This window comes from Orycteropus afer, unplaced genomic scaffold, assembly GCF_000298275.1.
Source record: "Orycteropus afer afer isolate SDZICR_OR568_19922 unplaced genomic scaffold, OryAfe1.0 scaffold00045, whole genome shotgun sequence".
Classification (NCBI taxonomy): Eukaryota; Metazoa; Chordata; class Mammalia; order Tubulidentata; family Orycteropodidae; genus Orycteropus; species Orycteropus afer.
Genome location: NW_006921632.1, coordinates 10,274,099 through 10,289,870, shown reverse-complemented (window position 1 = coordinate 10,289,870; position 15,772 = coordinate 10,274,099). Strand labels below are relative to the sequence as shown.

General features: G+C 37.7%; 1 protein-coding gene across 1 annotated transcript in view; it reads right to left on the bottom strand.

The window, feature by feature from the left end:
• Positions 1-15,772, bottom strand: part of NELL2 (neural EGFL like 2) — a 628,280-nt gene that overhangs the window by 158,089 nt on the left and 454,419 nt on the right. The window contains exons 15-16 of the mRNA XM_007937919.2: positions 8,287-8,409; positions 6,007-6,102 (exon numbers count right to left, since the gene is read on the bottom strand). Of these exons, the coding sequence (XP_007936110.1) occupies positions 6,007-6,102; positions 8,287-8,409 (219 nt within the window). The remainder of the gene's footprint in view (positions 1-6,006; positions 6,103-8,286; positions 8,410-15,772) is intronic.

Below are 15,772 nucleotides of genomic sequence, written 5' to 3'. Positions count from 1 at the left end.
TTCTAAAGCACTTGAGTTTGTGGAAGTCTGTGGTCTATAGTGAGAGCCATAACCTCATTTTGAGCCTTGACATAAGTTCAGAAGCCAATGGAGTGCTATTATCTGATCTTCAGCAATGTGGCTATGCATAGACAAGTTCCAGGACAAACCTAGAGAGAGAAGGTTGAAAGAAAAATGTGGTTCAAAGTAGATTATGCTCAAAGAACTAGGGAATTTGCCTGATTATGTTCTTTTCTAATTTAAATTAAGTTTGGGGTGCTGGTATTGTTTTGTAGCCACCTTGTAGCTATGACTTAGGCCACATGGTCATGAGTCATATCTGGACCACCACCTAGCCAGGTAGTCAATGCCCAGAATTAACCCTGTAATCCATCTTTTATCTTTCAATTGTGTATGTATCCCAATCATAGTCCTTTCCCTGCCTCTGTAGTCCCACCTGCAACAGTGATGAATTGTTTTGCCACCAACCATGATTTTATGATGGTTCTCTTTGTTTTCAATCATATACCATTAGCCCCATGGCTGTGACTCAGTGGACTCCATTCAGCTTTCTGTACTGCGTGCATGCTGATGGTTTCCCTTATTCTGGATGATTGTCTTTGTTCTTTCTAAGGCTTAACAAAAGTGTCTCTATTGAACCTGCTTGAATCTGGGGTCTCTTTTCCCCTATTAAATATAAATTTAAAATAATAAGTTTTAATTTTCCCTAAAGAGGCCCCTGGGTGGTGTGTTCAAGTCCTAGCTGAAAAGTTGTCAGTTCTAATCCGCTTGTTGTTGTTATGTGCTCTCGAGTCACCCTGACTCATAGCGACCCCTTCTTGGGTTTCCAAGGCAATACCACTATGGAAGTAGATTGCCCAACCTTCCCTCCGAGGAGTGGCTGGTGGGTTTGAACCACCAGCCCAATGGTTAGCAGTCAAGTGCCTTAGGCACTATGCTACCAGAGCTCCCTTCTAATCCACTTAGAGGTGCCTTAAAAGACATGCCTGGTGATCTGCTTCCAAAAGGTTGTGTTAGAGCTTAAATTCTAAAGCACTTGGTCTGTAAAAGGCTGAGATCTACAGTGGGAGCCCTAACTCCATTTTGAGTCCTGACAAATTCAGACACCATTTGAGTGAGTTCTTTATATTGCTTCCCCAATGTCTGCTGACCATGAAACCAGCAATGTGGCTATGTTTAGACAAGTCTGGGGCAACCCCAACGAGGGGCAGTGTGCCCTTAGGAAGACTGTGGTTGAATGTATGGAGAAAGGTATTCACACAAAGACTTGCTTGGGAATTTACCAAAAATGGCCAATCATATTATTCAATGGAAGGTAAAGGTTGGGGTGGCTATGACTCAGGGTCACATGATTATGATTACCCTGGTAATCAAAACCCCAGAACCAATCCTGTAACCTTTCTAAACCTGCAATTACGTATGTATCTGAAGCAGAGCACCTTCTATAGTCCCATGTGGGACAGTGACAGGCTGACCTGCTCTCAGTCATGATCTTGTGATCATTTCCTTTGTTCTCCATCATATATAATGAAAACCATTCAGTAGATTCTATTTGTGTCTGTACTGTGTGCATGCTGATGGCTTTCCTCATCCAGATGCTTACGTTTGTTTTGTCTCTGTCCTGTTGAAGGTTAATAAAAGGGTCTCTAAAGAACATGTTTGAATCTGGGATCTTTTTCCCGTTGTACAAGGTCACAGCCTTAAATATCTTATGGAGTAGTTCTACTCTGCCACACATGAGGTCACCATGAGTTGGAATGGACTGGATGGTAATTAACTACAGCTATAACAAAAATTAACCTAAAGGTTAGTGGTTGGGAAAGAAAGGCCTGAAAATCTGCTTCCATAAAGATTACAGGCAAGAAAATCCTATAGAGTATTTCTATTCTGTAACACATGGGGTCACTGTGAGTTGGAACCTATTGGGCTGTAATGGGTCTGGTTATTATTTTTTATTTTTGTTATTTAAAATAAAGGAAAAAGATCCCCTGGTTCCTCTGTTCTTCAGAATTCACTATAGATAAGCTGTAATTGTGAAATCTTTATCTTTTAAAAATGTATGCAAATTTAAAATGTTCCCTCAAGGACCTGAGAGCTATCTCTTTTGAAATATAATCATAAAGGATGATCACACCCCTACCTCCCAGTTTTCTGGAAGGAGATTAACATAACTTCTTCAGGTATCCTGCCATAAAAGTCAGTAATTTTATCTTGATCTCTTGTAAGCTCAAAATGCACTCCATGGCACCTAACAACACCTTGAACTCATGAATATAATGGGTTGTATAAACAACGACAAAACAGACCCACAGCCTTCAGTCCCTTCTGACTCATATAAACTCCCTACTGTCTTTGCAATCTATTTAGCTATTGCCTGTGATGCATCACATTCTAGTTTAATGCTTGTTGTTGTTGTTAGTCAATAATAAAACTTTTCTTTCTCTTCTGTTTTTGTGGAGAGGTTTTCTAGGTTGGGAGTAGATTTTGTTTTTAGTAACTTTTCCTGGACACTTGGTTAGTTCCTGGGCAGACAGCAAGACACACAGAGAGAGACAGAAACAGAGGGCTATCAGACCTGGAATCAGAAGACCTGAGTCTAGATTCTGGATTTTGGAATTGTAGTGAAACACTTTATGCAAGCTATTTCAACCCTCTGTGCCTTAATTACCTCATATGCTACATGATAGTACAGAATTAGATGACTCGAAAGGCCTCTTTAAACCAATATTCATTAAAAAAAATCCATCAAACACAGACCCTACCACATCATCTTTTTCCTCATCATTTTTTAATGATCACTCATTTAGACCTTTGTTTACTTATTCAGCAAATATGTATGGAACACCTACTAAGCTGCAGGTCTCAGAACATGAGGATACAAAAGTGAACAAGATGCCTATACCACAGAAAAGTTCACTGCTTGGGAGTGGGAATGAGGTAGGAGGCAGTGGCAAGAAGACGAAGCTGGGTAGATAAGCAGGGAGGAAGTCTTAATGGGCTTTATATGCCACATTAAGAAATGTGATTTTCATCTTGAGTGCAATAGGGAACACTGAAGTTTTTTTCCTTATGGGGTGATAGGATCAGATTTTTTCTGAGACTACATGCAGACTGGACTAGAGAGAGACAAATTTAAGGGCCTGAACTACTACTGTACCAGCCAGAAAGTAAAGAAATGGACCAATAGTAAAGAGATGGAATTAAAGGACTTGACAAGTGATTGTATATGGAATAGAATAAGAATGGGACTGACACTCTGACTACTGTCCTAGGAAACTTGGCCGATGAAACTGCCATCTGCTGAAATAAAGAAAATAAATAAAGCAGGTTTTGGTGGGAAGAGATTGGGAGGAGAGGAGGAGAGGAGGCATGAGTGGTAGAGTAGATGAGAAGTTTAGTTTGGGGATTTTGGATTTAAGGTGTCCAAGGAAGCATGCAGAAGATGTTGGATATCTAAATTTGGATTACCCTCCTCAGAATAAAATAACTATTCTCATTATGAATCACTAAGATTCTCTTTCTGGTTCTTAACTCTTTTGAAGTTATAAAAGCCATATGAAATCTTTATTAGCTCTGAATTCTCTCTGCAGAAAAATATACATATGCACAGGTATTTAGGAGATTCATGAACCCTTGAAGTCCACTGTGGAACAGTAGCACTTTCCAGGGTTCCCAGGTAAAGGATTCCTGGAGCTAGAAGGAAGGCAGTGCTTCACAGGAAGTAACTCAGCATTCCTCACTCTGAGTAGATACATAAATGTAGAAAATGATTTGACTGTTCAGAATAAATAGTACCAGCAATGCCAAGCAGCAGATGTGGCAGAAGATTGTCTGATGCATACAAGGGAACAAGACACTAAAAAGTTATATAACTTGTCCATGACCACATAAAAAGCAAGTGGTAGACCCAGATTCTGAATGCACATCAGTCTTACTCACAGTGTTTGGCTGCTACAGACAGCTACTTAGATTCAATATACAATTGTCGTATAGATTGAAAGTTCAAGCACAGTTAAATAGAGAAAGCTAAGTATTCTCTTGGGTTATTTTTAACTCCCATATCGCTAGGATTAATTTTATACCATTCTAGATTTTCATAACCTTATCATGTATTTTTTTCTAGTGGAAGAATGATACGCAGATTTGAGGATGGCTGCAATTCCTCTCACATTTTCTGAGATAAACTTTATTTCAAAATTCTGCACCATTATTCTCACCCCAATAAAATGCCCTGAAAAAGCCAATATTTCAGTATCCAGGCTCTGCATGAGAAGCAGTAAAATACTGTATTCAGGAAACATGGTCACCACAGCAGCTGATGTACAAGAGGTCCACAGCACACCTTGATGTGTATGGATGTACTACTGGGGAAGATCACAGAATACAAATATTGGAGAGTCACTGCATTAGAAGGACCAGATTTTGATCTAGTCAACCCTATGAGAGTTAATTACCAGACATCTGTATTTTTCACATATAACAAGTGAACAGACTGGAGCCCTGCTGGCACAGTGGTTAAAGTGCTGGGCTGCTAACTGAAAGGTTGGTAGTTTGCAACCTCAAGTGCCTCCATGGGAAGAAGATGTGGTAGTCTGCTTCCATAAAGATTTACAAACTTGGACCTAAGAGGCAGTTCTATTCTGTCCTATAGGGTCACTATGAGTCAGAGTTGACTCAATGGCAGTGGCTTTGGTTTTTTTGGTTTTAACAAGTTAACAAGCTCTATAGTGATTCACATGAATAGTGAGTTTGGGGAATTCCAGATTTAGGAAGTGATCCACATATAAAACATAGTCATTATGTATTTTCCATTAGAGCACTCTGAAACCAATTAGTCAATGAAGTTTGAAAAACATCACTTGTAGAAATAAATGACCCAGTGATGCAAGGTCTTTTGTGAGCATCCCTTCTGTGCACAGTGGCAGTATTTAATCAGTAAAATTTTCAGTTCTCAAATGGTCCAGAACATTTTCTGTCTCAAATTCTAATCAGCCAGTATTTTATTAAAGCAGATGGCTCAGTAAATGGAATGAAGGCAGAGCATGCACTACATCAATGGCATTGAAATTTATGGAAAGCAAAAGGCATGACAACTGTCAATCACTGGTGGTACGTAGCCTCTTAGAATAATCAGATTCTTTGAGGTCATTTAATATTGAAACTCACTTAATCAACAGCAACCAATACTATTATTGACATGATTTAATTAGGAACTAATACAAAGTTTTTTATTCCCAAAGTGTATTTTTAATTAAATATTTTACTTTGCATCATAAGCTATATGCAAGACTACATTACATACATATTTTAAATATTTTAAAAGTTTCTAGAATTAGTGTCCATCAGAGAGAGTGAGCTCCAAGCAGACTTGGATGAGGAAGAAAGAGCAGAAGATTTTAAACACTTTCTAAATATACAACAATGAATGAAGACTAAGTGAGCCAGACAAAAAATTATTTAAAATTCTCAAACATGGATGCAGAAGGTGGTGTGTGCCAGGAATTCTGCTGGCCATAAGCATGAACACTGTACTTTAATACAGTTATATTACCCACTGCTGTCAAGTCGATCCCAAATCATAGCGACCCTATATGACAGAGTAGAACTGCCTCAACCAACTCAATAGTACCTAACAACAACAATCTTTACAAAAGTAGACTGCCACATCTTTCTTGCTGGTAGGATAAATTCCAGGAAAAAGGGGCTCCAGATAAGTAAAATGAATTATGAAGTCATAAAATCTTAGGCAATTCCACACATCTTTCTGAAAAAGTTCAACATGTTTCTAGTTATAATAGCTGCAAAACCTCCTTAGGGTGGTTTTGAGGGATGGCCCAGTGACTATACATCACTGAAACTTCCCACCTTCTCCCTCACAGCATTTTCTTACTAATATCTCAAAGTTTTCAAAGCCCACATGAAACGTGAAACATTATTTTCCTCATGGATTACTTTATACATTGGCATAAAAAATTCATTTTCTAGAAGATGAAATAATATTCTTACCCGTTTCACAGCTGGGCCCAGTGAAGCCTTGTGGACAAGCACACACATTAGCTGCAATACAGGCTCCTCCATTCCTACAGCCATCTTTGCAAAATGCTAAAATAATTCAGATACATGATTTTAGCACCTTAGAAGTAAGTAATTCAAAATACTGCAAAACCAGTTAATTTTTTTTTCTCAGAAATGTAAACAACAAATTAGGAAAGCTGTTAGAATTTTATATTTATATAATACCTTTCATCCATATAAGAAACATAATTTGTAAGGCAATGCTCTTTTTTTTAAAAAAAAATTTTATTCCGATTTGGGTGGAATTTTACAGAGCAAATTCACTTTCCATACAGCAGCTCACATACACTCTGTCTCATGACATGGACTGCAATTTCCCACAATGCAACAGCTCCCCTTCCACCTCCTTCCCATAGTTAGCAATGCTCTTTTCAATGTTAAAGAAATATTTCACCTCTAAAATAAAATACTGAAGTTTTTTCTTTTTTTTTTGAATCAATGAACAGTAACTTTATACAACAGGACAGGCATTAGAATGCAGATTCACCTTGTGGTAACAATCCACTTGAAAATAAAACTTAAAAAACAGAAGTTATCCTAAAACTTTTCTTCAGGAGCAAATTACCATCAAGATAATTAAACTAGGAAATAGGAAGTGGCTGAATTCCATGAGGCTGTGCCTATTCCATTCACTGGACAAAGTACCAAAATATTAAGGACACATCCCATGCTTCAAAAGTTTCTAAACTAATCCTGATCCAATAGTGAAGAAGAAATTGCTGTAATAGTCTTCAGGAAGAGCCCTGGATTCCACTACTATGTCAGGCCTCAGGATCATAAGCATTGCAAAAGATATTACATAGACAGTTGTTGTAGAGTGGGGTTTAGGAGTGAGGGGAAATGCCTTTCTGTGAATAGAAAAGGGGTCAATAGCTGAGCCCTAACAAAGGTGATCTCGTGGGATGTACTGCCTTCAACAAAGATGAGAAAAATGAGAGGGTAAGACTGACCTCCCCTAAGAATTTCTGCTTCAGTTTGTTTAGTCTTTGGCTCTGTAAGGCCCAAGGGCTACTCCCTGAGCCTGACAAGGCCTGTCACAGATGAAACTAGACCAGCTGGATTCTAGGTACTGGAGCAAAAGCTCTTCTCTTGTTTTCTGTTATGCGTTTCCTCTAATCGGTGATGAAGTTTCTTTATCCTAAGCAAAAAGCATACCCAGCTCATCAAGGATTTGCACAGGGATTTTGAATTTAAACACCAGTAATAAAGGGTCTATCTACCTGACAGTGTTTGCTGAGTATATCTTTCTTGGAGTAATTTGGAAAGTTGCAGCCTACTGTTAGAGCATTAAAAAAAATAAAGAAAGAAAGAAAACCAAACGCACTGCTATCAAATTGATTCCAACAGAGAAGCTCTGTAGGACACAGCAGAATTGTTGTATACAGTTTCCAAGGCTGTAATCTTTATGGGAGCAGACTGCCACATCTTTCTCTTGGGGAGCTCTTGAGTCCAAACCACTGACCTTTCAGTTAGCAGTCAAGTGCTTTAACCACTGCACAACTAGGGCTCCTTACTCACTCACTGCCACCAAGTTGGATCCAACTCATAGTGACCCCTCCTTGGGTTTCTGAGGCAGTATCACTACAGAAGTACATTGCCCAATCTTCCTTCCAAGGAGTGGCTGGTGGATTTGAACCGCCAGGCTTGTGGTTAGCAGTCAAATGCCTTAGGCACTATGCCACCAGAGCTCCCTAGAGCTCCTTAATGGGTTGATAATGCTGCCTAGAATAATAGCTGCAATGATATAAACATGTTTGGGCTCAAAACAGAAAAACTAGTAAACTGGATGAAAAAGGAAAGGTCCAAGAAATAGAAGCTCTAGAATCATGGAAGGAATAGAGTGAGCAAATCGGAAATAGAGAAACTTACGGTCAGAACAATAAACTATGGATTTTAAGATTTCCAAGATGGAGTCATATTGGATAACAAAAATGCCCATGATGTAGTCATGGGTGTGGTTTTCTAGAGAGGACTAGAGATGAAAAACATTGTGTTAAGGAACATTAAATTGAAGGAGTTGAACAATTTGGTCACTTAAACACTGAAGTAACCCAGAAGGATGGCAAGACCTTAGGGAAGCCACACGTTAAAGTTCTGAACTGCTCAACTACATGCCTGTGAGGTAGATAATAGTTATACAAAGAGTAAAGGGAGGTAGGGATAGATTGCATTATCCTTAATGGAAGAGGTATTGGAATTGATGCCGTTTACCTTTGCATGTGGTTCCATTCCCAGTATAGCCCGGCTTGCAGACACAGTTGTGTCCTCCAACAGTGTTGAAGCATAAAGCATTTTCATCACAGTTGTGCTGATTTGTGATGCACTCATCATGTTCTGAAATTAGGAATATAATTTTGTTACTCAAAGACAGATTTTCAAAGACACCATATTTTCAACTGCACCTATATCTTGGTTATTGTGTGGTCTTTCTTTCAAACACAGATATAAACAAATTATAAATTAAAAAACTCTGGATTTTGAAGTATATACATAGTTTACATATCCATAAACCTTAATGCAAAAGGATTTTGACAAAAGGCCCAACAATAGTATGAGGACTAGAAGGGCAGATGGGGCAAGGATGAGAGTCTGTAGAGTAGAGACAGTTGGTGAGAAAACTTGCTACTGTGATAACTCTCAGATGTAGATTCCAGAATCAGCTGTATATGGTCTCTGTGGGTAGTATTTGGGAGCTATTCTTGGGATATAAATCTGGCATCTGATCCTCCTGCATCATGCTAAGGGTGACAGGGAAGGATGTGAAATTGCATGGCTCCTTGAGCCCTGACCTGCAGGATAACAGAGTTGAAGTCTTGGGATTTAAGTGCTAGAAGTTAACACCCACACTTGCAGGCATAAAGATATGTATGCAAACTGTTGAAGGGAATATTTGATCTCCTTAGTAAGTTGCCTCCCTTTGCAAAGAAAGTACTACACTTCTACTAAGTATTTGTTGTTGTTATTGTTATGTGCTGTGGAGTCCGGTGGAGTCCCACGGACTCATAGCGACCCCTCCCTGAGTTTCCAAGGCAGTATCACTACAGAAGTAGATTGCCCAACCTTCCTTCCAAGGAGTAGCTGGTGCGTTTGAACTGCCAGCCTTCTGGTTAGCAGTCAAGCACCTTAGGCACTACGCTACCAGAGCTCCTACTAAGTATTTATAAACTCATTTTTTTTTTTTTAAATTTATCGTGATCTGGGTAAAAGTTTACAGAGCAATTCATCTTCCACACAGCAGTTCACATATACTTTCTTATGACACTGACTACAATTTTCCACAATGCAACAGCTCTCCTCCCACTTCTTCCCCATAGCCACCTCTTCTTCCCTGTGGCCTTCCCTCCCATGCACTTCTGCCTCTCAAGACATCTCCCTGTGCATACAGAGCCCTTCTATTCTCCTATGGTTGATCTCTCCAAGGAATGTATGTACCTAACGTAAATGTTCAGCTCATATGCCTGTCTTCTGTTGGGCTAGAAGCCAAAGGAGTGGGTTCAATTCCAGACCTGAAGGGCAGCTAGGGGCCACAGTCTCAGGGGTTCCACCAGGCTCTATCAGACTAGCAAACCTGGTCCCTCTTTTTTATGATTTTGAGTTTTGTTCTACATTGTTCTCCCCCTTTACCCTGGATCTCCTACACAGGTGCCCCTCCAAGTGGTTGACAGTGGTAGTCGAGCACCACCTAGATCTTTTGGTTTCATAGTCATATAGGCTGCAGATCACATGGTGTACCAGTCCCTTGGACTAATTGTCTCCATGCGTGTTTGGTTATCTTCATTCTTACTTGCTCTGGATGAAGAGAGACTCATTGTTGCATGTAGATGGCTTCTTGAAAGCTTTTAAGATCCCATCCTACTTGCCAAAGTAGGATGTGGAACAATTATAAACTTTATTGTATAAATAAAAACTTTAATATAAACTTAATATACAATCAATCAATATGATCCCTCCCCAAACTGCTTATCACTTGCTATTTTTGAAAGCACTGAATCACTTAACCCTCTCTGAGAGAGGCAAACCAGTATCATTATCATGATTGGAAAGATGATTTGAAAGCTCAGAGCACTTGAGTAGCCTGCCCAATTTCCTCAGAAATTCTATTGGAGCCTCAGAATTCTACCTCAGTGTTCAGAAAAAGTGTAAATGTAAGGAGTAAATGCAGTGAATATGGAAAGGAAAACAGATCTAACATCAAAATCAAGAGTAGGAAATGAAATACAAGTTAGGAGATGCATATAAATTAGTTCAGTCACCTAAAACCCCTAAGTGAAACTACTTATTATAATTCTCTTATATAAATATCACTTAGGCCTAAAATTAAATATATTTTAAAACATTTACACTGATAAAGCCATTAACTTACTACAATGTAAATCAAAGGGAAAAGATATATTTGCTTTTAATTTTAGATCCCTTTGTATTCTGGACATTATAACGGTAATGTATCTGCAACTTTGAAAAAATTGCCTGTGGCATACACAATTGAGATTAGACTGAAGTCATTCAGCTAACTACTAAATTAGAACGTTATTTTATTTTTTAAAAATAAAGATGAACTTTTCACTATTACATTATTTTGTGTCCAGTTCTTTTGAAGCATAAAATTATGATAGTTTTAATTATAGTCTTGTAATAAAATTCTTAGACTATTTCCAACAACCTTTCAGAGGAAAGAGAGATGCCAGTCAGTAAGGTTTTAGCATTACACAAATGGTAATCTTATTTGCCAAATTCCTAGCTGAATTACCCCAAGTTGCACAAAATTCCATACTTACTATCTAGTGTAAGGGCTTTTTGCAGTTTTTATAAATTCATGCTTATTATTGATAGTTTAGAAAAATAGCTGGATCCACATGGGTCTCCTAATTGGCAACCCTTGAGGCCCATCATAAAATTTAGCGGGACAAAAATGGTCCTATTAGTCCCAATGAATCCACCTATGTTTGGATTCAGCTGCCTGAAGCAAAATAAATACACACTCTGAAGTTTGCACCTGCTTCCAATTTTCTCCCCAGTGCAATTCAAAATGCTGCAGTTAATCTATAAATCTCTATATGGACAGCCGTAGGCCCTTTCATGACAGCTGCTGATTGATTTAATGCTGTTTTCATCCCTGCCTTGGTTGTCTTCTTAATTAGACCATACTCACTGGGTATAAGAAGTACCTAACAAGATTCAGTTTAGCACCCAGTATGATAATGTTCAATAAACATGACATAATTACACAACCTGGGATCTGTTTTTCTATGTTGTCATTTATTCTCATGGTTACTGAAATGACTGTGTTCCTAAGCAATCCAAAGGCAAAGTCTGTTTTCAGGTTTTTGTTTTGTTTGTTTTTTAAAACACATCTGTACTGTAGCATATATTGTTCCCTGTGCTTTAAATGCCCTCCCACTAGCTCTCCTGGAAACCTCATAATTTTTGGAGACAGAATAAAATGTTATGTCTTGATTGAGAATATCTTACTCCTCCCCTCCGGTAGAGCTAGGAGCTACTCTGTTTTCCCTAACACTGCATTGATGGCTCTGGTATATTTTATCATAATTATCCTCCATCCTCAACTCCTACCCTGTGATTGCGAATATTTGGACAATCATCTTGTATTGTTCTTTATTTCATTTTGGCATTCAAGGAAAGCTTCTTGGATCAATTATTAAATAAATGAATGAAAAAATGGAGCAAGGGAGGAACTATCTTATCTGCCATTATTATTCAAGCCAATTCTAATTTGTTCAATCGTAGATGAGATTGTCTAGAATTGTAGACAGAGTTCTACTGAAAACCTGAGCTGTTTTTCACACTGGTTTTATTATGGTGGTATTTTATTTGATTTGGGATATTTCAAATATTAATTAAGGTACTAGGACATATTTTTTTGACATACAAACTATTAGTTCTTTAACACTATCACTTTGAATTTTTTTTTCAGGTACTTACAATAAAGTTGGCTATATATGCACTCATATTTATTAACCACAATAAACAGTGGCCTTAGATAAAGCCTTAAAAAAGTCTGCAATCTCATGGGAGAAATAATTTTAATTTGATAATTGTGGTAGTTAAGGTTGTGTGTCAACTTGGCTGAACCTGCTTTTGAGTGGCTGGGCAGCTGGATGTAGTAATTCCCCAAGATAAGACTGGTACTCAACTCCATGGTAGAATCTACTGTGAACAGCTGCCTTAGGGAATGTGGCCTGCTTCCAGTATTTAAGAAAACACTTTGAAGAAGGTCTTGAGCTTTTTGGCTCATCTGGATCCTGCATTTGGCTGAGTCTTCATCTCAGTGGCCTGCCATGTTGTCTGCTGATCTTAAGACTGTTTCTGGACTTGACTAGTGACCTGCTGTGTTGCTTGATAATTTTCGGACTGTGCCATTTTACTTGTTGAACTTGGGTTTGTCAGCCTCAGCAGAACTGAAGCCCAAGGTTGAGGGGCTTTTACCCAGCCCCTAGAGCTGGCACTTTGAACTCAGACTTCTAGACTCCTAAATGTTGGGAGAATAAATTCCTGTTTCAGCCATACATTTGTGGTATATCTATTATAGCAGCACTATAGAACCAACATAATAGTCCTTCACAAACAGAATGTAAACGGAGCAATGAATAAATATTCTGTAAGGTCATCTCAGTAAATAGTTAATTATTGGTGGTCCATATCTAATTTTGATCAAATGCCAACTTCTTGCCCTTTCCTTCACTCACATGTCCCTGAGGACACCAATCCTGACCTACCAGTCAGCTTTTCTTTGACCATTTTTAATAATTCTTCTAACATTTTCCAGATATAATAAGTAAAATCAAATAAGGACGGAGATTCTAAGATAAAATTCAAATCAATATTATGTTCCAATATTTGTGAAGAGCACATCAGTATGTAATACTGAATAAATTTCAAGTATGTCTATTCAAAGTAGACATTTCAGATCTGATACTCTGAACATCCAATCTATAAGCCTCAATGCTGTTTTCATGCCCAGTAAAAATATAATTGTTCATGTGATATGACAGTCCAAGTAATAGCTAGGAAGGAAATTAATGTACCTTTTTTAAAGTCTTCTATGTTAAAAATATTATCACAAGTTTATTTTAATCAATGTTTAACCATTCTTTGTATCTATGAATAAAATTTAAATGAAATGGGAAGAAAAAAGAAATAATTATATCGGAAGAAAACATCAACACTCAACAAAACTAAATGAAAATAATATGGATGTCAATTACTGCAGTACATTGTTCATAGAATGTATAACCTATAATAATAACTGGAAAAGATCTTTCAATGATATGATTGCTTTACAATTCTGTATGCTACTTAACTGATTTCTTACCAGTGACAATATTATAATAAAATTCCTCTACAGAAAACACATCTGGATTTGTCTAAAAGCAGATGATTTAATGTATCTAAAATCATATTAAGACTCTAAACCTAACTGTATCATCACTAATAATATCATACATAATATATTTAGACTTCAATTAAGCTTTAAATTTGGTATTCATATTGAGGTGTTTCTAGAATGAATGTACTATTTAGAAACAAAAGGGCCACTCTAAAATTCACATTACTTTTCTCACTATGATTTCAACATAGAGTTGCAATACACATAGAACAAGTTCTATTCAAGAATTTCAGTATGATATAAATGGAAATACTACAGACATTGGGAGGAAAAAGGTAATCATTTAAATACATTTACATTTCACTTCAACTAAATACATTTTTCTTCCATGACTATTGTATACTAGGATGTTCTCAGGAGACAAAGAAGATTATAAACAGCAGGTGTCCTCAAAAATAAGACATAAACATAAATGCTTTTAACATATGGTTTCATTATGAGAAATAGTGAAATAAAAAAGTAACTTCTACTTACACAGGGCTGCAAGATATCAAAGGAAAAAAGTTATTTCTAGTTTCGGGACAGGTAGAAGTCCAAGAATGACTTCATGGAGAAAGGGGAATTTTACATTGATATTTTTTACATGTGTGTATGTATGTGCTGAGCCCTGGTGGTATAGTGCCTAAGGCATTTAACTGCAAACCAGAAGGCTAGTGGTTCAAACCCACCAGCCACTCTTTAGAAGGAAGGCTGGGCAATCTACTTCCGTAGAGATACTGCATCGGAAACCCAAGGAGGGGTCGCTATGAGTCGAGATCAACTCGACAGCAGTGAGTTTAGTTTTTTTGTCTGTGCTGGGGGTGTAGATTCCAACCTGAAACATTACACCATTCATGTAATCTGCCTGTTTTGTTTTCTGAATCTTGAAGAGTCTTGAAAGAATGAACCTAAATGATTTGTAATAATCATAGCTACAATTCAGTTCTTTGTAACATACATGAACTCATTTAGTTTTTGTATTAATTAAGAAATACTGCAATTTTATAAACAATGAAACTTGATTTGGAGAAGACAAGTAGTTTAGTCGCATAGCTAGTAAGTACAGAGTTACAATTCACATCTGTTTGACTCCAAAAACTAAGTTATTAATTACTACACAATAGCGCTGCCCAACATATTTGAAGCTTGTTTTTCCTAATCTGTCTCTTTTTTCACCCTACTGTTCTTCTTTTTAATTTTTTCACAGTTTAGTATATTTATGTGGTTTCTTCTATCACTTCACAATGAGGAAGTTATCATTTTATTGTATTTTCTACTTTTTTTTTTTTTTTAATAACCACTTATCTGTCAGTTTGTCCTACTGTGGTGGCTTGCATGTTGCTATGAGGCTGGAGGCTATGCCTTTGGTATTTCAAATACCAGGAGGGTCACCCATGGTGGAGAGGTTTCAGTGGCGCTTCCAGACTGACTCGGAAGGAAGGGGCCATCCACTTCTCAAAGAATTGGCCAGTGAAAACCTTGTGAACAGCAGTGAAAACAATGTCTGATATATTACTGGAAAACAGGACTGGGCAGTGTTTTGTTCTGTTTTCATAGGGTCGTTATGAGTTGGAGATGACTCAGTGGCACCTAACAACAACAAACAATTTTTTAACCCTGCTCAGTAGGAGGCTTATTAGAATTATAGAACTGCTTAGGACAAAGGATTGAGTTACATTCTGTTCAGACTAAAATCCACATTTTCACAAGGTTGACAAAAGTTTTTAAAAGAAGAGGAAGATATCGATAGGATCAAGCATGAATCTAGCAAAACAAGCTAACCAGCTCACAGAGTTTACACTTTAGTCATACTTCCCTAACTTAAAAATCTTTCACAGCTCAACATTAAGCCAGGTTGGCAAGTATACACCTCCAAACGTCATCTGACAGCCCTTTCCTCTGACACCAGTGGCCAAGCCCTGGCAATGCTTTTTACAGTTTCTGCATAACTCTATTTCACACCCCTCACTGATATCCTAGATGCTCTGGTTGACATGGACATATACAGCATATGTGCATATGCAGAGTATTATACTCTTCTAGCAATAGAACATAAAGTACCTTATAGCTAGCACACTACCTTCAGAGAACCTTTCTTCTATGATGGAGTCTTCCACCCATAAGAAATATACTGGCTATGCTGCTTCTGACTCTCCTGTCCAAATCCAGAAGTGCTAGGAAAATAGTAGCTAGAGAAATATACAGGTTTATGTTTCACAAAGAAAGCTGTTTCCCTTTCCCTTATCCAGAGTTTCTGAAACACAACTTTCATGATGACTAAATTCTCTCTTGTTGTTGTTGTTATGTGCCGTC